Source organism: Orcinus orca, chromosome 9, assembly GCF_937001465.1.
Source record: "Orcinus orca chromosome 9, mOrcOrc1.1, whole genome shotgun sequence".
In the NCBI taxonomy this organism is placed as follows: domain Eukaryota; kingdom Metazoa; phylum Chordata; class Mammalia; order Artiodactyla; family Delphinidae; genus Orcinus; species Orcinus orca.
The window spans coordinates 26,964,488-26,991,831 of record NC_064567.1 but is presented as its reverse complement, the minus strand read 5'-3'; the positions used below and the strand labels follow the sequence as shown (position 1 = coordinate 26,991,831).

Below are 27,344 nucleotides of genomic sequence, written 5' to 3'. Positions count from 1 at the left end.
TAGCTTTTATATATATGATAAACTTACCTTGCAGGTCCTGCCTGTCCCCCACCCCCAATACTTCTAATTGTTAGAGAACTGCTGCCTCTTCCCAGGGACAAGCACAGGCGCTACAGCTCAGTCAGTTTAGATTCTCTCCCAGGAATTTAGAATTCCAAACTGAGTCATAAGACTGAGGAGTTCAGGGAAGAGATGAATGGAGTTGAGAGAAGTTCCACTGACTCTTGTTGTTCTCAGAGCTTCCCAGCCTCCTGCTGTTCCTGAAACTTTATTGTTCAATTCTGTTTTGGATTCCATGGGATCCTCTGGTAGCCAATATATTCCTTTTTCCTTAAGCCATAACATTTCATTTACACATCCAATGAAGCACTTATCACTGAATGACTTGTTATAGATTCCTATGTGAGGTATGCTTCACCAATAAACTGTTCATCCTCTAAAGACAAGGGCCATGTATGTCCCTCAGCCTTAGCACAGTACTTAAAATGCAGTGTGCACTCATTCACTGGATGAAATAAACTGAGAAAGGTGAAAAGTGAAAGGATTCTTTCTTAGAATCATATTAATTATTGCTACATTATCAAAATTATTTTAAATACTTTTTCAAAAAGGTAGAAATTGCTAATCTGTGCTATTTAAATTATTTTTAGATGACAACAGTTCTCTTCTTGGCACTTCACTGACCAAAAAAAACATCTACATGACATAGTGAAAAACTTCAGTCAATGCAACCACATTCCTAATATTTTAAATGCCACAAAACACAGGAATTTGCTTCCACCACAACCTCCACCCACAGAAAAGGGGAGTGAGCAAGGGTTTGGGGACAAAAAAAGCATACCAAAGTCAAAACATATTTTTAAAAATAAGAATGTACTTTCCCCACTAATTTTCAAAGCATGTCAAGGCCAGTAAGATGAGCACAGAAGCAGGAAATAATTTCCAGTACATTCACTTAAATAAACAAACAATGTTGTGGTTTTCAAGTGAACCTAAAAAATAGACAGTGCTCATCTTTTAGAGAATACTCAATCCCATCCATCTGGATCTGGTTCACATTTATAGAATACTTCAACAGTAGAACACACATTCTTCTCAAACTTACGTGGAATAATCACCAAGACAGACCACATTCTGGGCCATAAAACACAACAACAAGGAATTCATACATTGTTGTCTGTTCTCAGACAACAATGTAGGAATCAATATAAGAAAGACAGCTGGAAATTTTCAAAACATTTGGGGATTAAATATACTTCTAAATAACACATGGATCAATGAAGTCTCAAAAGAAACTTTAAAACATTTTGAACTAAATGAAAATTAAAACATGGCTTACCAAATTCTGTGGGATGCAGCAAAAGCAATGCTTAGAGGGAAATTTATAGCACTGAATGCATGTATGAGAAAAGAAAAAAAGATCTAAAATCAATAACCTAAGCATCTACTTTGGGAAACTAGAAAATGAAGAGCAAATTAAATCCAAAGTAAACAAAAGAAAAGAAGAAAAATAAAATTTATAGCAGAAATCAATGCAATTGAAAACAGGAGGAAAGAAATCAAAAGACAAAAAAGAGATAAGACACAAATTAATAACATCAGGGCCCAGAAGTAGACCCATACAAACATATCCAACTGATCTTTGACAAAGGAGCAAAAACAATTCCGTGGAGAAAGGATAATCTTTCTGAAATACGGACATCCACTTACCAAAAAAAAAAAAAAATCTAGATACTGATCTTACACATTTCACAAAAATTAGTTCTAAGTTGATCACAGATTTAATTGTCAAGTGTGAATCTAAATAACTTCTAAAAGATAACATAGAAAATGTACATGACCTTGGGTTTCATGATGACTTTTTAGGAACAAGAGCAAAAGCACAACCTGTCAAAGAGAAAACTGATAAATTGGGCTTCATTAAAATTAAAACTTCTGGGGCTTCCCTGGTGGCGCAGTGGTTGAGAGTCCGCCTGCCGATGCAGGGGACACGGGTTCGTGCCCCGGTCCGGGAAGATCCCACATGACGCGGAGCGGCTGAGCCCGTGAGCCATGGCCGCTGAGCCTGCGCGTCCGGAGCCTGTTGCTCCGCACCGAGAGAGGCCACAACAGTGAGAGGCCCGCGTACCGCAAAAAAAAAAAAAAAAAAAATTAAAACTTCTGCTCTGCAAAAGAAACTGATAAATGAATGAAAAGCCACAGACTAAATAAAAATATATACAAAATTCATATATGATAAAGGATGTATATCCAAAATAGGCAAAGAACTCTTAAAACTCAGTAAGAATAAATTAACAATCCAACTAAAACTTGGGCAAAAAGACTGAACAGACACCTCACCAAAGAAGATACACAGATGGCAAATAAGCATACAAAAAGATACTCAACATCATATGGCATTAGGACTTGCTAATTAAAAGGATGAGCTATGACGATAAACCTATTAGAATAACTAAAATCCAAAATACTGCTAACACCAAATGCTGATGAGAATGTGTAACAACAGGAACTCTCATTTATCCCTGGTAGGAATACAAAATGCAACAGCCAGTTTGGAAGACAGTTTGTCAGTTTCTCACAAAGTTAAACACATGTTTCCCATATGACGCAGCAATCATGCTCCTAGATATTTACCAAAATCAACTGTAAACTTACGTCCATGCACAAACCAGCAAATGAATGTTTATAGCAGCTTTATTTATAACTGCCAAACATTGAAGAAATTGCGATTTCTTTTAATAGGTGAATGGATAAATAAACTGTGGTATATCCACACTAAAATGAAATATTTTTCATCAATAAAAAGTAACAAGATATCAAGCCACATAAAGTCATGGAGGAATCTTAGATGCATATTGCTGAGTGAAAGAAACCAGTCTGTAAATACCACCTACTGCATGGTTCCAACTATGACATTCTGGAAAAGGCAAAACTATAAAGAAGGTAAAATATCAATGGACACTAGGGTTTCAGCAGGAGAGAGGAGGGATAAATAGGTGGAGGAGAGGGTAGGTTTAGGGCAGTGAAACTATTCTGTGTGATACTGCAATGGTGGGTATATGACATGCATTTGTGAAAACCAAAACTTATATATCTGTACAGACTAAAACCTAGTGTAAACTATGGACTTTAGCTAGTAACAATGTATCAATATTGGTTCATCAATTTTTTTTTTTTTTTTTTGCGGTACGCGGGCCTCTCACTGTTGTGGCCTCTCCCGTTGCGGAGCACAGGCTCCGGACGCGCAGGCTCAGCGGCCATGGCTCACGGGCCTAGCCGCTCCGCGGCATGTGGGATCTTCCCAGACCGGGGCACGAACCCATGTCCCCTGCATCAGCAGGCGGACTCTCAACCACTGCGCCACCAGGGAAGCCTGTGGTTCATCAATTTTAACAAATGTATCATACTAATGCAAGGTATTCATAATAGGGGAAAGTGGGGGTGGGGAGAGGGAGACAGGGTAACGTAAACCCTCTACACTTTCCACACGATTCTTCTGTAAATCTAAACCAGCTGAAAAAATAAAGTCTATTAATAAAAAAAAATACAAGCTAACTATCTATATTAGAAATCAGACTTTCAAACATAAATTTGGACCACAGCCAAGAATAATCAGATAATTGAGGAAACGGGAGCAAAGAAGAGAGCAACTATATGAATATTAATTGAAAATTTTTTTCAATGATGAGAACTTAAAAAAAAATTAGTATCTTCAGATATATTTAATTAGTTATTATTGCAGAAGGAGGGGGGAGGCTGCTCTTAAAATACAGCAACTAGCAAATGCAGAATACTTTGATGGAAAATAAAAAATAACACCTTACCATTAAAAATTCAAAGATAAGTGTCACAATATCTGGTATCCAATAAAAAAGTTACCAAGTATGTGAAAAAGCTCTTACCATGCTAGAGCAAAGATAGAACATGTTAAGTAGAAACACAGAATATACTTTTTTAAATCCAAATTAAACCCCAGAGATGAAAACTATAACATCTGAGATGAAAAAACTAACATCTAAATGGTATTAATGGCAGATTAGACATTGTAGACAAAAAAGATTAGTGACTTTAAAGACATAGCATTAGCTACTATCTAAAAGAAACAGCGAGAGAATAAGATGGAAAGAAAAAAAAAAGAGCTGTACAGTAGTGAAGTCTAGGACAAATTCAAGCAGTCTATATGTGTCTAGCTTTTTTGAAGTCAAGGGTTTTTTTTTGGGGGGGTGGATATTTGGGGGGAAAAAAGACTGAAAATTTTCCAAACTTGATATAAACTTACTATAAACTCACATATCCAAGAAATTTAAGAAATCCCAACATAAGAAACAATAAGAAAACTAGAGCAAAGCACATCATAATCAGAGTCCTTAAAACCAGTAATAAAGAGAAAAATCTTAGAAGTAATCAGAGAAAAAAGACATGTTGTATACAGAAGATTAAAGAAAAGGACAACAGCAAATTTCCTGTCAGCAGTAACTGCAAACCAAAAGATACTGGAGCAACATCTTTACAGAAAGAAGAAAAACAAAAAAACTATCAATCTAGAATTATATATATATCCAGAAAAAATATCTTTCAAGATTCAGGGCAAGATATAGACTTTTTCAGAGATACAAAGCTGAAAGAATTTACCAGCAGCAGACCTGTACTACAAGAGATGTTTGGGGGGGGGTGGAGAAAGAAAAGAAAGAAAAGGAAGGAAGGAAGGAAGGGAGGGAGGGAGAGGAAAAAATACTCTGAAGAAAACTGATAGCAGAGAGAAGTCTGGATCTAGACAAAGGAATTAAAGGCAACAGAAATGATAACAAGTGGATAAATATAAGAATTTTTTTTCCTTACCATCAAATCTCCTTAAAAGATACTTGAATCATTATGGCAAAATAACAATGTATCAAGGAATTTAAAGGTAAAATGTATGGCAACAATATAGCATAATGGCTTGAAGGGAAGAAATGGAACTGTGCTATTGTAAAGTTCTGATACTAAATGTGAAGTGATATAATAGCCTTTGAAAGTAGACTGTAATAAGTTATATACTGTAAGCCCTAAAGCAACTACAGAAACAAAATAAAGAGTTACAACCAATAAACCAGAAAAGGAGGTTAAAAGAAAATTTAAAAATACTAATCCAATCTAAAGAAAGCCAGAAAGAGGAGGAGGAAAGGAACAAAGAAAATGTGAGACAAACAGAAAACAAGTAGCAAGATGGTAGATTTAAACCCAATCATATCAATAATCATCTAATTAAATGTAAATGGTCTAAACACCCAAAGTAAATACTACCAGACTGGGCTTAAAAAGCAAGACCTAACTATGTGCCGCCTATATGAAACCCATTTTAAGTATAAAGACTCAAAGAGATTAAAAATAAAAGAATGCAAAAAACATTATAACACGAATCAAAAGAAAGCTTCAGTAGCTTTATTAATAACAAAGTTGATTTCAGAGCAAAGTATAACAGGGACAAAGGGGGTCATTTCATGATGGTCAACTCTTCAACAGGACATAACTGTTGTAAATGTTTATGTACATGATAAACAGGTTCAAAACAAGTGAAGGGAAACTGATAGAACTGCAAAGTGAAACAAATTCGTAATAACAGTGGAAGAATTCAATGCCTTTCTCTCAAAAAATTGATAGAGCAAGTAGACAGAAAATCAGTAAGGAGAGAGACGACTTAAACTACACTACGGACCATCTTGATATAATTAACATTTTCTGAACACTCCACACAACAGTGGAGTACACATTATTTTCAAAGGCATGTGCAATGCCAATTTAGACCATATTCTTATCAATAAAAAGGATCCATGTATTTTCTAACATAATAGAATTAAGTTAGAAATCAGTAACAGAAAGACATCTGGAAAATCCCTAAATCTTTGGACACTAAATTGCATACTTCTAGAAAACCTGTGGGTCAAAGAAATGAGAAGGAAAATTAGAAAGTAATTTAAATTAAATGAAAAATAAAATACAACATGTCCAATATGTGGGATGCCAGTAAAGCAGTATTTACAAGAAAATGTATAGCACTAAATCTCTACATTAGAAAAAGAAAAAGGTCTCAAATCAATTACCTAAGTAGTTACCACCTTAAAAAAGAAAAGCAATTTAAACCCAATGTAAGCAAAAGGAAATAATAAATATCAGAACAGAAATCAATAAAATAGAAAACAAGAAAAACAACAGAAATCAGTTAAACTTAAATCTGTTAAGAAAATCAATAAAAATAACAAACCTCTAGCCAGACTGATTAGGACAAAAAAAAACCTTATATAATGCCCGCTATTTATTTCCAAATAATACAGGAAAGGCAAAAGTGGGTAGCGATATAAAGCAAACAAGACTGGCCATGAGTTGATACCTACTAAAGCTCAGTGACAGGTCCCCGTAGATTCATTATCCTATTTTACTTCATATATGTTTAAAAGTTTCCATAGTAAAAATGTTAAAAAAAAAAAAAAAGCATGAGGTCAAACTATATGTACATAATATAATCTGCCCAGAATATGACCCCTTTCAGGTAAAATGCAGAGATACGTATTCATATACATACATACAAACAAAAAGGAAGGGAAAGAGACACATCAAAACCTTAAGAGCTTTCTATGGAGCCTAATTGTATTAGGGGATGAGAAGTGTAAAGGGCTGTTTTACCTTTTAACTCCATATAGTGCAGACTGCATGTGTGTGTGTGTGTGTGTGTGTGTGTGTGTGTGTGTGCGTGTCTAAACAATGAGTATAAATGGGTATCGCTTTTGTACCTAAAAAAAAAAAAAAAAAATTTAATGGCTAGTACGGATGATATGAAAACTATATAACTACAGAAGGAAATAAGACAAGTGGCAAATAAAACAGACTTGCTTGCCAATGGAAATCCCCACTATGTCAATTTTTCTTAAATTAATCTACAAATCCAATGCTATTTTAAAGCAAATATGCTTTTGGTGGGAGATGGGGTGGGAGGTAGTCTTGAAAAAATACTAAGCATAGGCACATAAAAATAGCTAGAAAATACTGAAAAGGAGAGTAATGAGGGACTTTAATCAAACTATGTCATAATTATAAAGCTACACTAATTAAAAATTCAGTATACTGGCAAAGAAATAAACAAAAAATAAGAGAATGTAGAAATGGATCTAAGTACATCTGGTAAGACAGCGTTTCAAATAGATGGGAGAAAATCAATTGCTCAATAAATGACATCTTTTGTAAAAAGGTAGCACTGGCTTTCTACTACCCTTGTTTTCCAAAATCACTCCAGAAAGATCAAAGATAACACGTACAAAATAAGACCATAGAAGTACTAGGAAAATGTGAGTAAATATTTTTGCAGTTCTCAACTAGGACAGTATTAAATAAGAACTTGATATACTAGAAAGATTATCATATTTAACTACACAAAATTTAAAACTTACGCAATGACCAAAAATACTCGTCGAAAAATAAAATGATGAACTGCCAAAAAATACTGTAAAATTACTATCCCTAAAGAGTTCTTTAAGTCACTAAGAAAAAACAATCCAATAGAAAAATGGTCTAAAGACAAGAATAGGCATTTCACAGAAGAAATATAAATGACCAACAGACATGAAAAAATATTTAACTTCACTAAAAACTACAAACAATGAGATTTTTTTGACCAGTGAAACTGTCAGAAGCAAAAAAAGATTTTTAAATTCTAGTGTTGATGTGACTATACAGAGTTTGGTAACACCTGTTTTGTAAGATAATTCAGCAGTATCTATTACTATTTTTTAATACTCATGCTCTCTGACTTCACTGCTTTGAATTTACTCTATAGAAATACTTGGAAAGGATACAAAGAAATAGGTATTTGAATGTTCATTACAGCACTGTTTCTAAAAATACACTGTTTATAAAAATACCCATTGTTATGGGTTGAATTGTGTCTCCCTAAAAAATACATTTAAGTCCTAACCCCTGTATCTGTGAATGTGACCATATATCGAAAAAGATTCTTTGCAGATGTAACCAAGTTAAGATGAGGTCATTAGGGTTGACACTAGTCCAATGACTGGTGTCTTTATACAAAAAGAAGACAGAGAAACAGACAAGTAGAAAACATCCTGTGATGATTACATAGGTAGAGACTGGAGTGATGAATCTATAAGCTGAAGAATATCAAGGATGGTCAGCAGATGCCAGAAGCTAGGAGATGCATGAGACAGATTCTCTTTCAGTGCCGCCAAAAGGAACCAACCCTACCAACACCTTGATTTTGGACTTCCAGCCTCTAGAAATGAGAGAGATTAAATTTGTTTTTTAAGCCACACAGTTTGTGGTACCTTGTTAAACTAGCCCTAGGAAAGTATTAGAGGTTAATAAGCTATAAGAAATACATAAAATATAGGATGTAGTAATGAAAAGGATGCACCAGATATAAATGAACATGGAAATGTTTGAAAGATATACAATATAAGTGAAAAAGTTAAGTTGCAGAATACCACTTCTCTGGTAATTTAAAGAGAACATCTTTCTCCCCCTTCAACTCCTCACTGAAACCCATCCTTTTCAAATGTTGGTCAAGTCAAATATGGACTAGACTGCCTCCCTCTGTAATCTTCACGTGCACTGACACCTTCACGGATCTAACTCCACTCCTAAGGCCTCGACAACCAACACTGTAAAAAGGATTCCAACAGCTCTAATCCTACAATTTAGCCATTTCCACAAGGAGGTTCTGCTGTCATCTTGAATTCACAAAGCCAACCAAGTACTGACATTTTTTTCTTCACAATGTTTCTAGAATAGAGCCTTGGAATGGCAACTAGATTTCATCAACTGTGAACATGGACTGATTGGTAGTGGCTGTGTGTAGGACAAAGTACGAAAAAATGCTGTTAGTGATAAGTGGTGTCTGCCATGAGAGCAAAGGCCAAGGATTTACTATCCTTCATAATCCTTTTTCCGTACCAGATGCTGCTACAATTCAGGTTCCTTAGCCAGGCCAGGTCTGGTCTGCTAAGATAATGAATAAGAAACTGTTTAGTAAACTTTAAAGTGTTAATTATTCTTATTACGAATAATAATTTCCAGTTTTCCCCATTCCTAGATCCTTCCTATCTTGACATTTTTTGAATCAAAATCTTTGTGACTTCTCCCTACTTAGGGACTAAAGCTCAATCCCTAGGTTTGACGTTCAAGGTCTTCTAAAATCTGGCCTCAATTTATCTTTCGAACTTATCATTCACTATCTCCTCAAGCAAATACCATTCTCAGTTCTAGCCAAGTCAGTCTATTCAGTGTTGCAGAACACTCCATGAAAATTTTCTACTCCTAAGTTGCTCACACATTTTCCTACACTTGAAGTGGGCTACTTCCTTATTCTGACATAAATTCTGTAGGCCATTTAAGGTTCTCATGCTCAAACCCCACAATGATGTATTAAAACCCACAGTGATACACCTATCTCTCCTATTATTCAAAACTTTATTATATGCTGGCTTGTAAAACTATCTTTACATGCATAATTTTTGTCTTCCCTGGCTTAGTGAACAACTGAGGGGTAAGGACTAAATCTTCCCTACCCTTTCCATGTAGTCCAAGATACCGGGAAGGTGTTATGTACTCAGCAAATCCTCAATTCTTGATCATGACTATATTTTATTAATAAGAATAGAGGAAATCATTTGATTAGCTTCATGCACTGCATACAAATCAATAAGCTCCTTTACTACTATTAATATTTCTTAGGTATTTAGGTATCCTCTGATATTTTTATGGCAACAAAAGTATTCACCTTACTGGAGGGAGAATTTCACTTAAAATTTTTTATTTTGGAACCAAAAAAAATGATAAACAACTTCACCTCTATTTTAATACTTAAAAACACTAGATAATTTTAGCTTCTCCAAGTTTAATATGAAAGTTTAACTTTAAAATCAAACTTTAAAATATTTCATTGTCCTAAAGTTACTGTGTATTTGTCTGATGATAATTTCGATCTCCTCATATTTTTAACAGCATTTTATATTCCCAGATGTCTTTCGCATTTCCTTTTGTTTCAATTTATCTGGTCTTTAATGAGTACTCCTTTTATAGAGACAGATTTCTATAGTAATCTTCAGGTCAAGTAAAAAATAAGTTAAAAAGCCAAATCATCATGGCAGAGGAACCAAGGACATAGAGAACAATTAAACTAACAGATAGTCATAGTAATTGAAATATGAAGTTACTACAAATCTTTCATTTGATTTTATTTTCTAAAGGGAGTTCTTCTAGATTCACCTCTTCAACATTACACCGGTTATTTGGTTTCTTTAAAAAAAAAAGGGTAATAGGGACTTCCCTGGTGGTCCAGTGGTTAAGACGCCATGCTCCGTACAGGGGGCCCGGGTTCCATCCTGGTCAGGGAACTAGATTCCGCATGCCGCAAGTGAAAATCCCGCATGCTGCAACTAAGCCCCGGCGCAGCCAAATAAATAAATAATTTTTTTAAAAGATGCTTTTCTAAATAAATAAGGGGTCATAAAGTCCTTTACAACACATTAACTCCAAAGGGAAACTGATGTTTTCTAATAATTCCACTCTCTTATATTAATACTATAGTGATGTAATCCTCTATTTCCAAGAATACTGATACAATAAAGAAAAACAATACATTTTTGTTACACTACATTTATGAATATAGTTAAATATGCCAAATGTCTTCTAATTAGTAAACAATACTTTAAAAAATACTAGATTGTTCAGTTATACAGCAATAAGAATTTTATTTACAGTTAACAATATATATTAGATTACTCTGGAGAAGAGTGTATAAACTTGTTTTGCTTCCAGAACCTTTACAATGAAAGTGAACTCTATTAATAATGCTGAGTTCTTATCTGTTGGATCAAAGCTATGACTCTCAGACAGAATAATTTATAATGAAGCTGAACTCCATCTGCTCTTCTAAACCTCAACTTTTAATCATTCTAAAATAACCAAGTCAGTTCACTATAACTACTGAGTCTAACACTTAAAACTAAAAACTTAAAAAAAAAAACTTATTTTTAACCTTAGATAATAAGCAATAAAAGCACCAAACTATCATATCACTAATAAAGTTTCATGCAAGAAATGAGGTTCTAGACGGAACTGGTTAACAAAAGAGGAACTCTTTAAAATAACTCCATCTTAATTAAAAGGCATACTTATAATAAGCCAAAAATTCCTTGTAATTAGAATAAATAATAATTCAAAGTTAGTGAGAGCTTATTATTCTATTACTAATGCTTTTTAATTCTGTTTACGCTGGTTTTTCTACGGTAAAATATCTATCAAATTATGATGCTAAGAAAAAGGTGAGTTAGAAATGGGAATCTGCAGTGAAATGACTGTAGATTATCTACCTTGCACTTAGATATATACTATCTTTGTCTCCACTGAGCAAAACACACATATTCCAAGGTTAACAGAAGCTCTGTTCTTTCCCTGCTAGAGTCCCTGGCAACTAGAACATTTAGAGTGGTAGAACATTAAAGGTGGAAAGACTGTGGTGTTACCTGTCCAACCACTCCTTTTCAGACCAGGAAAGTGAGGTTCAGGAAGGTAGATACCTGTTCACATTCACAATTAATTGGTGGCAGAGCATGGACTAAAACCCAGGAACTCCTAACTCTTATACCAGTATCCCTTTTTTCCTTTCCGGTCAGCAGCCAGAGGGGCTTAGGCTGCCCAGAAATTCCCCAAAGAGATTTGTTCCAGCTGCTGCTTAACTCTTAATTTACATACTCTATAATGTACTGACTTTAAGCCAAAATGTTAGAATTAATTTACCTAAATCAAAACAAATACAATATACAGTTCAAGATTTTACTTTAAAACCTCTCTGCCAGTAACAAGAAATCTAAACCAAGTAGTGAATAGTATTAATGACAACATTCTTTCACATGCTTCTCCAACTCCCAGAACACTTTGTAAGTGGCCGGCGTTCTAACAGCTTTACACACATTATTGCATTATTCTCTGAAATCCTTGACTAAGTCCATTTTACAAATCTAGACACTAAGGCTCATACTTGTTAAGAAATATGACTATACTATAGAGATAAGAATAATTAAAAAAAAGGATATATAAACCCAGATCTGCTGGATTCTTCTAAATCTCCTGTGCTTATAGTTCACCCCGTATGACACTCACTTTTGTACTCACCTTTTCCATATTCACTAGCCTAGGTTGCCTTCATGTCTTTGTCTATTCCAAATCCTGTGAATTTTTACCTTTTTTTTTCTCCTTAAATATCACTCAAGGTGAAATACATTCCCAGCACTAACTTCCCTCCGGGACCGCCTCAATTTAGGGCTTCATCAAGACAATCATCCCTCATAGGCACCTCTCTCTCTAAACCTATTTAAGAATTTAGCACAGAAACAAATGTTGCACAGCTACTGCTACCAACTACATTAGTTCAGCAGAAGAATTAAACCACTTTGTTCTCCTAATAAATGAAGACTGAAGTCCAGATACCATCTGTATTAGAAACTGAAGGTTTTAACAACCTGATCAAGCAATGAGAAATGCTGAATGAACTCCTAAGGAGTAAACAAGTTAGCTATCATAATTATGCAATCAGTAAGTATTCAGTGATCTGTATGCTGGTTATTATAAAAATTATAGAAGACTATGTAGGCATAAGGTCTAATCTCCCAGAATTATATATAGGGTGAGAAAACAAACAAAAAACTAAAGACTTTAAGCAAGTTTAAAACAAGTGCTGAGGAACTAAAGAAAATAAAAATTAAACTTAGTTAATAAAAATGCCTTCTTAAATATCACTAAATCCTGAAACAAACCAAGTGAGTATGCAGGGAATGGTAATAGTTAACATTTCTAACCCCAATCCATCTGGACCAGAGGGATAGTATAAGGTTTTGTTTTCTCCCAATCCTTAATTTCTTACTTATTCAGGGATGTATATATTTAACTTTTCTTGGCAAGATGGATATACTCTTTACAGAAAATAAGTTAAATCACACACATGAAAGGCAACAGAACTAACTACAAAACTAGACCTAGTAATCTTGTTTCTAACCCTTCTTAATTGTTCTAAGAAAATACCACCAGCTAATAAATTGCAGCAGAACTATTAACTTTATGTAAAATTACATAACATATATTTACATATAACTTTAAATGAACCTCAACTTTTTCAAAATCTATTTTTAAAAACTGTGGTAAAACTATAGCTTTACTGAAAATTCACCTCCTCCATGAAAACAATCAGCAACCTAGAGTTTCATTAACATCTAGGCATATTTACATCTAGTGACACATGCCTGTTTCTGCATACTTTTTCTGCTGGTGGTTTTGTACCTGACTTTTCCCCAGTTCCCTTCCTTCATGCCCTCTACCTAAGGGGGATGAAATCCTACTGGAGTCTTTTGCTCCTTTACCCCACTAGCACTGCTTTAATTCATACCCTCATCATATTTCATGCAGGTGATTGTAAACACATATCTGATCTCCTTTGCCTCCAATCTAACAACCCTCAATCCACCTTCTATAATAGAGTGCCTCTACCTTTCTCCCCAAACTTTCTAAAAGTCAAATCTGATCTTGTGGTACCCCACTAACTAGTGCAATACTTCCTCAACTGCATCTCTTACACCTATGAAATACACATTGTTATCTGAAGGGGTTAGAGAAATGCTGTCCTGAAAGAGTTTATGGACCAAAGATTGAGGGAAAACCTATTAACATTTCCAAAGTGCTTCAGAATTACCCTATTAGAAAACAGTGGATTTTAGCAGTGGTTCTCAAACTGTGATATAAGTTGGAGACTTCTATTAAGCTTGCTAAAAATAGAAATGTCCAAGTTACACCTCAGACTCAATGAATTTGAATATTATCTAGGAATTTGGCCTAGCCATATGCATTTGTAATAATCTCCCCAATGATTCCAATGTATACCTAAACTTGAGACCCCTTCTTGCTCCATAACATACTATTAGGAGGTCCCCTGACTTCCCAAGCTGTTTCATACCTCTCATCAACCTGGGGGGTAGTTGGCCCTCCAAATCTCTGGACATGGAGGGCTGACTGCAAGGGACTTGAGCACCCGATGACGACTATACCTACTAATCTTAAATGTTCAGGTACTGACCATTCTAAAAAGCGTTTACTCATCCTCTCTTCTGATCTCCTAAACTTTTATAAAAATAATAGCATCTACACATATAGTCCTTCTAATCCACACAGCCACCCCAAGAGATAGTATCCTTATTTTAGAAAAGAGAAACCAATACTAGGACAGGGGGCTTAAGAAACTTGTCCAAAGTGACCATGTGAGTTTAAACCCTGATCTGCTGATTACAAAGCCAGGATACAGGATTTTCCATTGTGACATGCAGCCTCTTGCACATCACTCTGAAGTATTGACATACTCATCAGTTTACACATTTGTTTCTCTTTTTAGATATAGTAAGCTCCCTTAGTGCAGGCATCAACCCTGATTTTGACCTCAACATTTAGCTACTCAATACATATTTGCTGAGTGAAAGAAGGAATGAAACTCCTTGAGAGCTGGAACTACAACTACTCCTGTTTCATTTCCTGAATTCTTAGATAGAGTTCTGAATACATCTTGCTAAACAAATTTGGTTTGACCTATAAATCTCATTGCTTCATTTTTTTTTTTTAATGAGACCATGTATTTCAGTATTGTACAAAAAGCTGCATAGTCAGCAAAGGAAAAAAAAAGGATTGTTCCAGAAAATTAACATATCATTCTTTACTCTGTAATTGGAGACTTCAAATATTAAAGTTAATTTCCGCAACCATTTCACACCACAAGAGCAGGTAACTACAACAGTGTGGTTTTAAATGACAGAAATTCATTCTCTATCTATCGCTGTATTCTTCCACATCAGTCATTTTTTTGAAACCAGTAAACATTACAGGTAAGCACAGCACAATTAGTCAGTATACTTGGGTATAAATGTAATGTCCTTCCTGCTTAAAGTTAATGCGTCTGGTAGGTTACACACGGTACAACTACTTGCTTTCTGATACAGATTACACAACAAAAGTGGTAAACCCACAAACTTTAAATAATGTCATTTTTAAAGTACTGAAGATTTTCCTAAGTTGAAAATATTCAAAAATTAGTGCTGCTTTAAGAGTCTTACACTTTAATTATATCAGTTTCTGATGAAAAATAGAAGTTACTATTCCTTTCATACCACTTTTAAATAAGTCAATAACAAGTAAGAAAAAAAACTCTTCTAAAACAACATGATGTAGTGGAAAGTACAACAGAGTAGGCATCAGGAGTCCTGGTTTTCTAGTTCTGGTTACATTACTAAATTGCTGGGTGACTTCGGGCTCACTGGCTCAGTTTTCTCATTGGTTTAAAAAGTGTGTGTGGGGAGTAAAGGGCTTGACTGCCCTTACAGTTGTTTCCCCCAGTTCTCATTTTAAGCCACCCCCCTCATTTTATTCTTCTAATCAGGTCTAACTTCTGAAATCTGAAACACATCTGAACTGAATGTAATGATTCAATCTCCTACTGGATGGCACAGGATACAAAGGGTAAACTCCTAGAAAATTAACAATTAATCTGGTAACTTCCCAGAACCTGTCTAATCCCAACTTCTCAAACAGGCAGGTGGAGTCTGGTTTGACACACTTAGCACTACTAAGAAAAGCTGTAAAAGGTACAGCCCTGTTGGCATTTCACTCGGTGCTTCCCGGGTTCCAGTGGCACATACTCCGCAGGTGTTAAGCAGTAAAGGGGGGAGAAAGGGACCCAAACAGCGTTCCAACAAACTCAACCACAGTTCAACCCAGCCAGCGCAGTAAGATGCAGCCTAACGAGGCCTACCCCGCAGAGCAGAACCTCCCCACCCGCAGAAGTGCCAGCGGCCCGTGTAATGAACGCTTCCGTCAACAACACACATTCCCCTTCCCACAGCAGAGCTGCTCGCTCCCAACCGGCCATCGGGGCTTGGACCAGGCCGCACTGCACCAACCTAAGAACCATTCTCAGACCCCCAAAGGCCAAGAACTGCTGGAGACTGCGGTTCCTCTGCGCTTGGTGTGGGAGAGCAACATCTCCCACCAATGGAAAGAAAGAAAGAAAAGAAAACAACCAAAAAAACCCCAAAATCAAAAAACAGTGGAGAGGAGAGAAAAACCAGGCCTGGGCGAGACCGCTGGAGAAATAAACCTCGTTTCTCTGCAATAGGGAGCAGTAGCATTTCCTGCCCTCATTCTGAACAGACGCACTCGACTTCATTCCTCAAAGGAATGAAGATCCTCAAAGGAGATTAAAAAACCACCTTATGGTCCGATTCATTCATATTTGGGCCTCGGTCCCCGACCGACCCACTCCTGAAACCTCTGGCATTGTGAAGGAAGGCGCCCCCAGATCGGCTGTAGGTGGAGAAGCGAGGGCCAGTCCAGGGGCCCAGTTACTAAGATCAAGCAGCTCGGGCAAGAAGAAAATCCCCGTGAGGCCTGACAGTAAAGTCTGAATCAGCAGCAAGGGCACGGACCCGGGTCCGACCGAGCAGGGCTCCAGGGCAAGCCTGCGGAGGTGACACTTCCCTGCGTGCTCCCCGGGCAGGTCCGGGAGGCGGCGTCCGGCCGCGCCGGCCCGCACCCAGGAAGCCGGGCCGGAGGGCCGACGCGGGGCCGGAGGGCCGACGCGGGGCCGGGGCCGACGGGAGGCCTGGCCGGCAGCACCACCGCCCACCCGCGCCGCTCCCGCCTCCTTCCCCACTCCCACTTCCCGGCCCTCCAGCCCGGGCCCGTGAGGTAAGGTCGGGGGCGGCGACGCGGGTCTCGGCCACTGACCACACATTTCTTGCCCAGGAAGGTGAAGAGGGACTCGTTCTCCTGCGGGGTGAGCAGCAGGGACCCCACGTTAGTGACCCTCCGCGGCGGCGGCGGCTGCTGCTGGCCGGAGCTCATGGTTTCGCCGGCGGGGTAGGGAGGCCAGGGCAGTCTCCTCCAGCGAGTGGGCGAGCGCTCGTCCCCTTTCTCGGTGACAGGGGCGGGAGGAGGGTAATCAGAGGCGCAGCATCTCGCAGCTCCGCCGGCGCGGGGAGGAGGCCACGGGAAGGAGGAGTCGACGGCGGGCCGCGCTGAGAAAGGGAAGCTCCCAGCTCCGGCCGGCCCAGGCTCTGGCCGGAGGCTCGTTGTCTTCGCACTCCGGCGACTGCGCTAAACTCCCAACTCCTCCTCCAACCCTCCTTCCGCGGCGGCGGCGGCGGCTGCAGCAGCGGCGGCGGCCGCACAATTCAACATGGCAGCGGGGACGGGCGAGACCACAGGACGCAAGACGCGGGGGAGCGCGCCGGAAACGCGCGTCTGCGGCCCCGGGAGGACCCCCCCCCCCCACGTCGCGGCTGGCTTCGCCGCGCCGGACCGAGGCCACACCCCCTTCCGGCCGAGGGGCGGCAGGATGCGGGGCTGCGGGTCAGGCGCGGGCTCCCGGGTCTGGGCTCCTTTCTCGGGTGTTTTCCGCTGGCAGAGCCCTGGAGGGAGGAGGCGTCAGGTCTCCGTGGCCGAGCTGCCCGTCTCTCTTATGCTGACGCACACCTTTGCGGAGCTTCAGTGCAGACCCAGGTCATCTTCCGCGGACGAGGTCGCATTTCTGGGGCGCGACAGCCGGACGTTCACGCCGCTTGTCAGAAAGGTCTGGAATCTGCAGACGGAAAATGGGAGAAGGGACGCGCTCCCCCGTGCTCCTCGCTGGTTCCGTCAGAGCCGCAGGTGCCTACGGTTTCTCAGAGTTTGTCCAGACTTCAGCAGTGGGAGTGGGAGTGAAGGACCAGGTCTCTCCCAGAATTCTGAAACAGAGATCTTGCTGATGGATGTTCCGAGAAAGCAGACGCACTTAGAAAAGATTTCTACCGCCCGCTGGTGTGTCTCGTAGGACAAATGTGTTTGTAACATTTCAGTTCAGCCTCTTCTCGAACGGTCCTCCACACATTTCCCCCCCTTGTTTTGTGAATTAAAAAATATTTCTTTTTTCCCCCCTCTCGTCTTTTTCTTTCTCTCAAACCCCAAAGACTTTGTGTTCTCTTTATCCAAAATGAATGTGCCCATTTTGGGGTGTCACCCAGGGAAATACATATTGTGATTTAATCCTTAGAACTTATAGATCTCAGGAGTTTTTTTGTTTTTGTTTTTTTTTTGTATGTCTCAGAATACTGAAAGCCACCTAGGATAACCCCCTTTGTTCAGTAAATTAAATACTAGACAGCTGTATTAAAACCAAGTTTTGGAATATGTAAATGATAAATAATACCCACTGCTGTGAATTATAAATAAGCATCTCCACTTTAAACAAATTAGCATTTATTGCATAAACTTTACCATCATGTTTGCTTGCTATTCGGTTAAAACAAAAGAGTTACCTATATTAAACTTAGGACATCTGTCCTTTGCCAAATGAAATTTGGTAAAACTATTTGATTTTAATATTTCTGAAAGCTCCCAGTACAAATCTTGGATGTACTAAACAGATTGCTAAACCATTATCAATACACTTTAAAAATATAAAAAATTTGGGCTTCCCTGGTGGCGCAGTGGTTGAGAGTCCGCCTGCCGATGCAGGGGACAGGGGTTCGTGCCCCAGTCCGGGAAGATGCCATATGCCGCGGAACGGCTGGGCCCGTGAGCCATGGCCGCTGAGCCTGCGGGTAGGGAGCCTGTGCTCCGCAACGGGAGAGGCCACAACAGTGAGAGGCCCGCGTACCGCAAAAAAATAAAAAAGTGAGGTTCCTATATATAAAAGCCACAGTGATAGTGGAAAGCATTACCAATTCTTGAGAAGTAGAGATTAGTTCCGTAATATTTTCAAACCTGTGAACCAGGATAGTAACAGAAGTATAGGCTTCAGATAGGCCTAAGTTGGAGTTCTTATTCTGTCATTCTAACCTTACGGACTTTGGCCAAGTTGCTATTCTGAGTTTGTTTCCTCATCCATAAAGTGAAAATAATTTCTGTTTAATAAAGGTGTAGCATAAACAGATAATTCAACATACTTCAAAGTTACAAAATTTACCAAGATAACGTGTAAAATACCTGATACAGAGTGGTTACTTAAATACTATTTGTCCTGTCATTGACCATCCTTGCCTGTGGTCTGCTCTGCCTTCCCTTAGCTAAGGGAGCAAGCGTTGAGCTGAAATGTGTACTTTTACCTTGGTCGTATCTAAGCATGCTACTTTGAAAATTGTCCTTCGTATTTGGGACTCTATATAGTTCTTCAGATAGATAGTGGTGAATTTGGGGCATAATTTCTTTGTTAGCAGAATTTCTAGTTAGGCTATATGTTATGTCACATAGGTTTATGTGTCCCAGTATGCTGAAATTACAAAACTTTTTGAAACTATCAATCTAGAGACAGAATCATATTAATTTCTAATAAAAACTGAAAGATAGCAATTTTTATGCCAGAATGCCAGCTTTTAAACGTTGCAGACTACCAAACTATTTTGAAGATAGGAGAGAGAGATGTGGAAAAGGACTGAAAAAAGAAGCTATAGGAGGATAGTTGAATGGACAATAGCTATGAGTTGAAGAATCTGTCCCGTGCTGACAACTGTTGGGTTCCAATCCTTTCACAACCTGTTGTTAGTCTAGACTATTTATGTTTTAATTGATTTTTTTTCTTTCAGGAAATTTTCAACAACTTATCTATTTCTAAATGCAATTTTCTGACTCTTTTGCCCTTGTTCTTTTTTCTTTAGAAATGAGGATGGGAAATTATAACGACCATAGGCTTTTGTCTCAAGCCCAAAACATGTCTTTAACTTTTCCTCAAAATTTTAAATATGGTTTTGTCCACAGAATTGCAATTTAGGTTCTTATTTTCTACCCCTTCATTGTCGTTTTTGCTTTTCTCTAGGCTTTTTCCAGCTTTTTGTTCTTAATTCTTAAATTGTGAGAAATGTAAGCGTGAACATTGCATTGGCAATAGGACTTCCTTACTCTCATGAACATGTGAACAAGCAATATTTGGATTTTCCTGCCTTACCATGCATACAAGGATTCTATTTTTCCATGATCATCCTGAGACCAAGCAGTACCAGCTGTATTTGTTTGAAAGGTTTTAGCAAGTCCCCTTCTTCCTTTGATTCTTGAGAGCATATCCTTTATTTGGCAGAACACAAGACAACCTTCTCTCTGTTTTCTTTGGCAAGTTATTTTCTTATCTCAAATTCTTTTTACCCAGTTTGAGAGACTGGATTTGATCCAGGAAATAAGAAGGATTCTATTTCCCTTCAACTAAGTATCTTGAAGTTTGTAAGCTAGGTGAAGAAGACTGTAGGGATTCTATCTTCCTGTAGGTATAAAATGCATAAGCTGTCTTAAAATGTCTATGGATATCACTCAGAATAAGGCAATTCATGTTTAATTTTTCCTATTGACTTTCCTTGACTCACTTAGAATCTATTTTAGGTCTTTTATTTTCTTCTCTCTTTGCTATAATCCTTTAAGGTAAAGTCCTCATTTTAACAGAAAACATTAGGGTAGCTTATTTACGGAAATGAAGGCATTTTTTTCAGATGCATTCCCTGCCGTTATTGTTATACTTTGCCAATTTCTCCTGTCCTAGTGCTCTGTTAATCCACTTTTCTCCTTTACAAATATCATTGTTTATGTACTGTTACAAGTCCTCTGAAGCACCCTGTTCCCCTTGCTAATGTTAATCATTTAAAAATGGAATGACACCCTTCCTTGTAGGGGAATGTAGAGGTAGCTGCACACAGGGATCTGTGACATTCAACAGCCATTGTAGTCATAATTACCAATCCTGACTTGCTGCTTTCCCATGGCAGAGCTGAGTTGTAGAGACAGAACAACAGCAAACCTGGCTGCTGCAGGAGTGGTGAGTGTCACTTCCCACACGCAACCTCCAAGTGCCATGGGTTTAGAATATTCGCCTTGTAAAATATCTCTGCACGTTTATGCGAATGTTGCATATAGAAATGTTTAAGAGAATTTGTCCTTGTCCTCCCAAGTTAAATGTTTTATTTTTCATCAACTAAAATCTTGAAAAGTAAGCTAGCAAACGATATTCCGCTCCCTCTCCCTTTTAAATTCATTTTGAGTACAAGCCTCTCTGGGGCTTACTTTTTTAGAAATAGACAGCTTATTTACAACACATTCTGATTTCTTATTGGTCTTAGTGGAAAACTGAATTCTTAATCGTGCTAGTGAATTACCAGTGATAGTTACTACCACTATATGGCCAGTACCACTAGTCTCCACATACCTAATACATAGCTTTATTCAAGAAATTATTTGAAATATGTATGTTATAGTTCCCAGGATGCTGCTAACTGGTTTTTTTTCTTTTCCACTGCTCTTTAACTTTAATGAATACTCAGTGGTTCTCAGTTGGATTATTCCAAATGAGAGAGGGCAGACATTGGCTTCTTTATTTTAGTGTGCTCAAGGTCAGTCTACCTTATGGATGAGTAGGCAGTTTGGATACTTATGATGTTTTGACGATGTCTTGAGTCTCCATGGATTACTTCACTGAAAGTATTGAGATGAAGGATATGGACTCTTCTACCATATAACTTTTTTGTTGTAATTTTGATCAAGTTTGTTATTTCTATTTCAGTAATTTTTGTGTTCATTTTTATTACTCTTTTCTTCAGGTTTATTAGTAGTTCATTTTCCATTTCAGAGTTGAAATCTAGGCTTACATATTTTCTTTTTTTTTTAAATTGAGATATAATTAACATATAACATTATATTAGTTTCAGTTGTACAACGTAATTCAATATTTGTACATATTGCAAAATACATATAAATTTTTTAAAATCAATTTTTAGCTTTATTAAAAATGATACATTCACATGATTTAAAAAATAAAATGATACTACAAAGCTTATAACAACAGCATAACCCAGAAGCTCCAAGCTTCCTTCTCTACCCCCGTTTACTCCCCCCAGAGTCATCCTCCACTCTGAACTGTTTCTTTGGGTATTTACATTACAATATTTACATTCCTGTAGGGCTTTTACTTTGTTGGGTTTATTTTCCCCTCGATGATTTCTTCAAATTTTCTTTTGTTTAATTGTTTCATTTCTTCTGTATTCTTTAACGACTGTAAAATCCTTCCCCATACTCTTTTCCACATAATCAAATGTATCAGGAATCTATTAGATGTACTTATGTTGTTTTTGTTTGTTTGTTTTAATCAGAGACCTGTCTCCCAGGGCCCTCCGCTTAATCTAGACTGTTGCTCTCTTGACTGCATGGCTGTTGTCTGGGATTTCCTTTCACCTCTTTTGTGTTGGGTTCTCTGATTCTTGGATCCTATGTTAACTATCTTGTTTTTTTCCCTTGTTTGGATAGCATGTATTCATTAGTGACCTCCCTAGACAAATATATGTAAAAAGTAAAATTTTTGAGACCTTGCACATCAGATGTCTTATTCTAATCTCACAAGTGGCTGATAGTTTAACAGGGTCTAGAATTTCAGATTGAAAATCACTATCCTTCAGAATTTGGATGTGTTATTCCATTGATTTCTAACTTTAACATTGCTGTTCAAATATGATGTTATTCTGATGCTGGTCCTTTGTGTGTGGCTATTGTCTCTAGAAGTTTTTAGGATCTTCTATTTGCTCATGGAATTCTAAAATTTGATGATATACCAACAGTGGGATCTTTTAACATTTATTGTATTAAATGGGTATTTCAAATGCCCTTTCTATCTAAAAACTCATGTCCTTTAGTACTGGAAAGTTTTCTTGTGTCACTTTCTCATCATTTTCTCCACTCTTTTCTTCTCTTTTTGAAGTTTTTTTCTTCTCTTTCTGAAATACCTGTTGGTCATATGTTAGGCCTCCTGATTCATTCTCTATGCAAATAGGAACTACACCCAGGTTTCACTCTGGAACTGCTGCAGTGAACAGTGATCTGTTGTCATGTCTGGAGAGACACTGTAAATCCAATGCTAAAGTTGAGAACTAGAAACTAGAATTCTTCTGGGTTTCTAGAAGCTGTATGTTTCTGCTGCCACCCTTGTGCCACCTGCTTCTTTATGTGCTTTGAAGTCACATTTGCCCATGAGTTGTCTGTTTAGAGAAAAGTCACAAAGCTGTGCCGTAGCTGGAAGAGAGCCTGAGATTTCAGGTTCAACTTTAGGGATCTGCAGATTCATAAGATCAGAAACTCCCTGAACATAGGAGGAGTATTTATAGGTACTCAGCAACTAGTTAATTTAGTTGGGGAGAAGTTAGCAAGAGACAGTAGGAACTTTAGGACACTGGATGACTGGAGAGGAGGTCTTTTTAGACAAAGCAAGAATATAAAATATTAAACATAAATAGTACTTGCTTTCCAGTTTTATGAAAGTGATAACGATAGCATTTTGTGTACTGCATTACATGCATATAACATACATACCTGAGAGAATTATAAAACTTTGTCTCTTCGAAGTAAGCAGTCCTTTTTATTCCATTTTTTGTCTTTAATATGAACTAGCAATTTTTTTTCCCTCCACATAAATTAGGTTATTTGCCCTTGGAAAGCTAGTAATGGTTGAATGGATTGGTACCATAAGATAATACATTTTGATGTCATTTATCTATGAATAGCTACCTAGCTAATCCATTAAAGAAAATCATAGTGTATCATTTTAATATAATATATTGTCATAGCCAGTGATATACAGATTTTCCATTTGGAAATTATCATTACTTTTTAAATGTCTGTCTCCATTGTTATTCTTAAGGCTGTCTGAGAGCTGGGAGCATGTCTTATTCATCTTGATATCTTCTTAATGTTGAACCTATACAATATTAAATGTATACTTATAAATCAAGTGATCACATCTGATCCAAGGCACAATATGTGAATATTTTTCATGAAGTACAAAGATAGCTATACATGGTCTGAAATCAGGTCAAGAAACTTAGAGTCTTGTCCAAACTCTGCCACAGAATATTAAGCATGTGATATTCTGCGAGCCCTGGGAGAGAAAATGCAATCTGCAGAAATCAGCACACAACCTAAGAGGAGCAGGGAGAGGGGTCGTGGCTAACAGCAGTAGACAGGAATGGCCTCCACCTTGGATGACCAGCAAATTAATGCAAGTCCAGAGCATGAAGTGATTTTTTTTTTTTTTCCTGAGCAGGAGTAGATATCCAGGGTCCCAGTCTGAGAGGAGAAATACAGGGTATGTTTTATGGGTTTCTGGGAGTAATAGTTTTTAGCTTGGTGCAATTGCCAGAACAGTAAATCAAGGTTGACTTGGTTTGGGAAAGCAACTCTGGAAGCAAATACTGGAGTAAGAACAAGAACCAGAACAAGATATAGTAGACTGGCCATCCCTAGGATCTTGGGGGGATAGACCAGTAGTTCTGAAAATGTGGTTCCCCCGACCAGTAGCATCACTTGGGAACTCGTCAGCAATGCAAAATCTCAGGCACCACGTTGAATCAGAAACTGAATTAGGAATGTTGGAGGTAGGCCTCATCAGTTCATGTTTAAAAGAGCCTTCCGGGTGATTACGATGGCCGGGCCTCCATGAGGGCGTCCAGGGGATTCAAGATTCAAGTTACCTCCACCAACAAGCACCTTCCCTCTCCTCCCCCAACATATGACACTCAGTAGTGTATGTCAGGCTGTATCTGAATCCCATTGCTTTTTTGGGAGGGAACTATAAAACCCCCTGGGATATATTCTTGTCAGTTTGAGGCCTAGATAGTGTAGGCTCTGTAGGGACAATGTCTTCATTGTTCACATCTGGCAAAACAGCTGCTAGGGCAAACGGATTAGCTGTTCTAATCTGAGTTCTGATACTAACTAGCCATGTAATCTTAGTAAAGTGACTCAGCTTCTGTATGCTTCCATTTACTGCTTTGTGAAATAAAAGGAATGAATTACTGATTGCTAAGGTCCCTTTCAGCTTAAAATTATATAATCAATCCCATGGGAAAAGACATCCAGCTTTTTAAAAAGTAATGGGTAAAAAGGCAGTGCAAAAGAGAATATAAACAATATTTTTTTATTATTACAAACAACCTTTTGGTGGTATAGAAATGAATATGTAAACCTTATTATAAGCCTACCTCTAAGAGGGGGTGATAAGAATTAAAATCCCTTGAGCATAAATATCCTACTTTTAATTACCTCAGTAGAAAGGAATGGGTGATTTGTGACTGTGGTTTCATGGAATTATGGCTCTAATATGTATCATTTATATTCAAAACTAGATTGCATAATACTTGATCATTGTTAAATCAGTCATGCCTCTCAATTCCCCATGGCTGGAAGTTAATATTTTTGGGTTGTTTTTTTTTTTTTAAGTAGTTGAGGAAAAACATTGAACACTCAAATAATTTAGCCAAAGTCAGTGGTCATGTTAGAATAAGTTCCTTATTCCTTGCTTGGGAATCAAGGGGCCTTAGCAATTATTTGTTCAAACTCCTCGTTCACCCGTGTCTAAAAATGGAAAAGGCAGAAAAGTATAAGAGAATATGTGGATGTATATGGTTTGTTATTTAGCAACAGCTGTCGATTAAATGTGTCTAAAAATTTCACTGAGAGGCAGCATGATATAATGAAAATAATGCAGTCCTTATAGTCAGACAGACCTAGGGTGAAGACCAGCTCTACAGTGGTCAGATTACTTCACTGTAGCTCAGTTTTCTCATCTGTAAAATAGAGATAATACCTATCTCATGGTTGTAGGGAATAAAATTGAAATAATGTATATAACAGCACCTGCTACAAAACCTGGCACTTAATGGTTGCTCACTGAATGGTAGCTATTGCTACTAAATAGAACTAAAGTTAATGGATCTCCCACAAAAAAAAAAAGATTTTCCAGAATCCTTTTTTCTACTCAGCCATAAACTTGTAACCTGAACACCCTATAGAGTGTAGAACAAGTTTTAAAACTTATTTCCCTTCTGTTTTCTCAGTTCTTAAGTTTCCAATACCAAACAAAATATTTTGTCATCTCATCAATAATTACAACTTTGCATATTATTTAAGGATCGAATCCCTAAATCTTAGTATTAGAGTACCCATTTTATCTTATTGCTTTAATTATTCCTGTGTTTCTCCAGAATCTATTTATCCTCTAGAGATTTTTTTTAAAAAAATCATCATTAGTGCTTGTATTAGAGCAGGTTCCCTAGAAACAAAGCCTGAGACAGGGGTTCAGGCACACATGCTTTATTGAAAGAACGTTCTTCAGGAAACACTTACAAGGGAATGAAGGAAGCTGCATAGGGAAGGGGAAATCACTGCACAGTTGACATGTCTGATGAAGTCTAGCCTTAGCCTAATCCAAGACAATGAAACACTGGATCATAAATGAAATTTCACTTCACAGAAATGTCACCTTGAGGCAAGAGGATCAGCCTTTTGTGTGTCACTTATTACACACTCAGCCATTGGCTTTGGGAAGAGGGAGCTTTGGGATTTGGGTGCTGACTCCCGTTAGCCAAAAGCAATGCCAAATCTCTGGAGAAGGGAGCAACTGTGAGCTGTTAGCAGGCAACACTCCCAGCAGCTGGGAGCTGGGTGCATGAACTGGTCAAGGGAAACTGTCAACAGTGTAGTTCCTTTAAGTGGAAGGTTTCTAAATCCATGATTTTCCATTGCACTCACAGGATGCCAAATGATAATTTCTATATCTGTATGAGCTGATATCTGGCTCACACTCTGTTAGACAAGTCGTGTGCCCTGGCGCCCAGAGGAGACATCTTTTGCTAATTCCTACAAAAGCATTGAATAGACTAGTGACAGCTCTAAAGCATAAGCTGCAAGTGAAGGGCCTCAGTAACTAGTCCTGAGCAGGGCAAGGAAAGCAATACTGACAAACGTTTAAAGTGAAATAGTACTTGGATATAAGTTATCTTTTCATCAAAGTCCAATAATTGTTTTTCTCTGCTTGGTCAGCACTCTCACTGAGTGAACCCAGCTGGAAATCAGCTGATTTGGAAGCTGGGAATTGTATCTTGTAAGGGTGACCCCCCTACAATACAGAACCGAGCAGAGACAGGGTGAGAAATTGGTTCGATAGCAATTTCTCAAGGACAAGTACAGTTACTTGCTAAAATAACCTTAGAAGGTTGTATTTGGCCATCTAAGTTCCCAGTCCCTGTATCTCCTTTGGGCATAGCAGCATATATATATATGTTTTCAAATCATTTCCTTTTGGCTGTACTTTTCCCATTCAGTTTCTGCTCGTTGCTAGCTTTCAGATCACTTACTGCTCGCTGGAATCCATATGTCATCTTTACTCTTCTATATTTTCCTGTAATAGATACCTATTCTTTTTCAAAAGCTGATGTTCATGATCCTGAGTAGTGGTAGCCACATTTATATTTTGTGACCTTGCCCTT

General features: G+C 37.9%; 1 protein-coding gene across 3 annotated transcripts in view; it reads right to left on the bottom strand.

The window, feature by feature from the left end:
* The window catches only part of WASL (WASP like actin nucleation promoting factor), a 71,148-nt gene extending 54,044 nt beyond the window's left edge, over nucleotides 1–17,104 (bottom strand). For all 3 annotated transcript variants that reach the window (XM_049714564.1, XM_049714563.1, XM_004265492.3), the window contains exon 1: nucleotides 16,807–17,104. In XM_049714564.1, the coding sequence (XP_049570521.1) occupies nucleotides 16,807–16,923 (117 nt within the window). In that variant the 5' untranslated portion in view covers nucleotides 16,924–17,104. The remainder of the gene's footprint in view (nucleotides 1–16,806) is intronic.
* Between the last annotated feature and the right edge of the window lie 10,240 nt (nucleotides 17,105–27,344).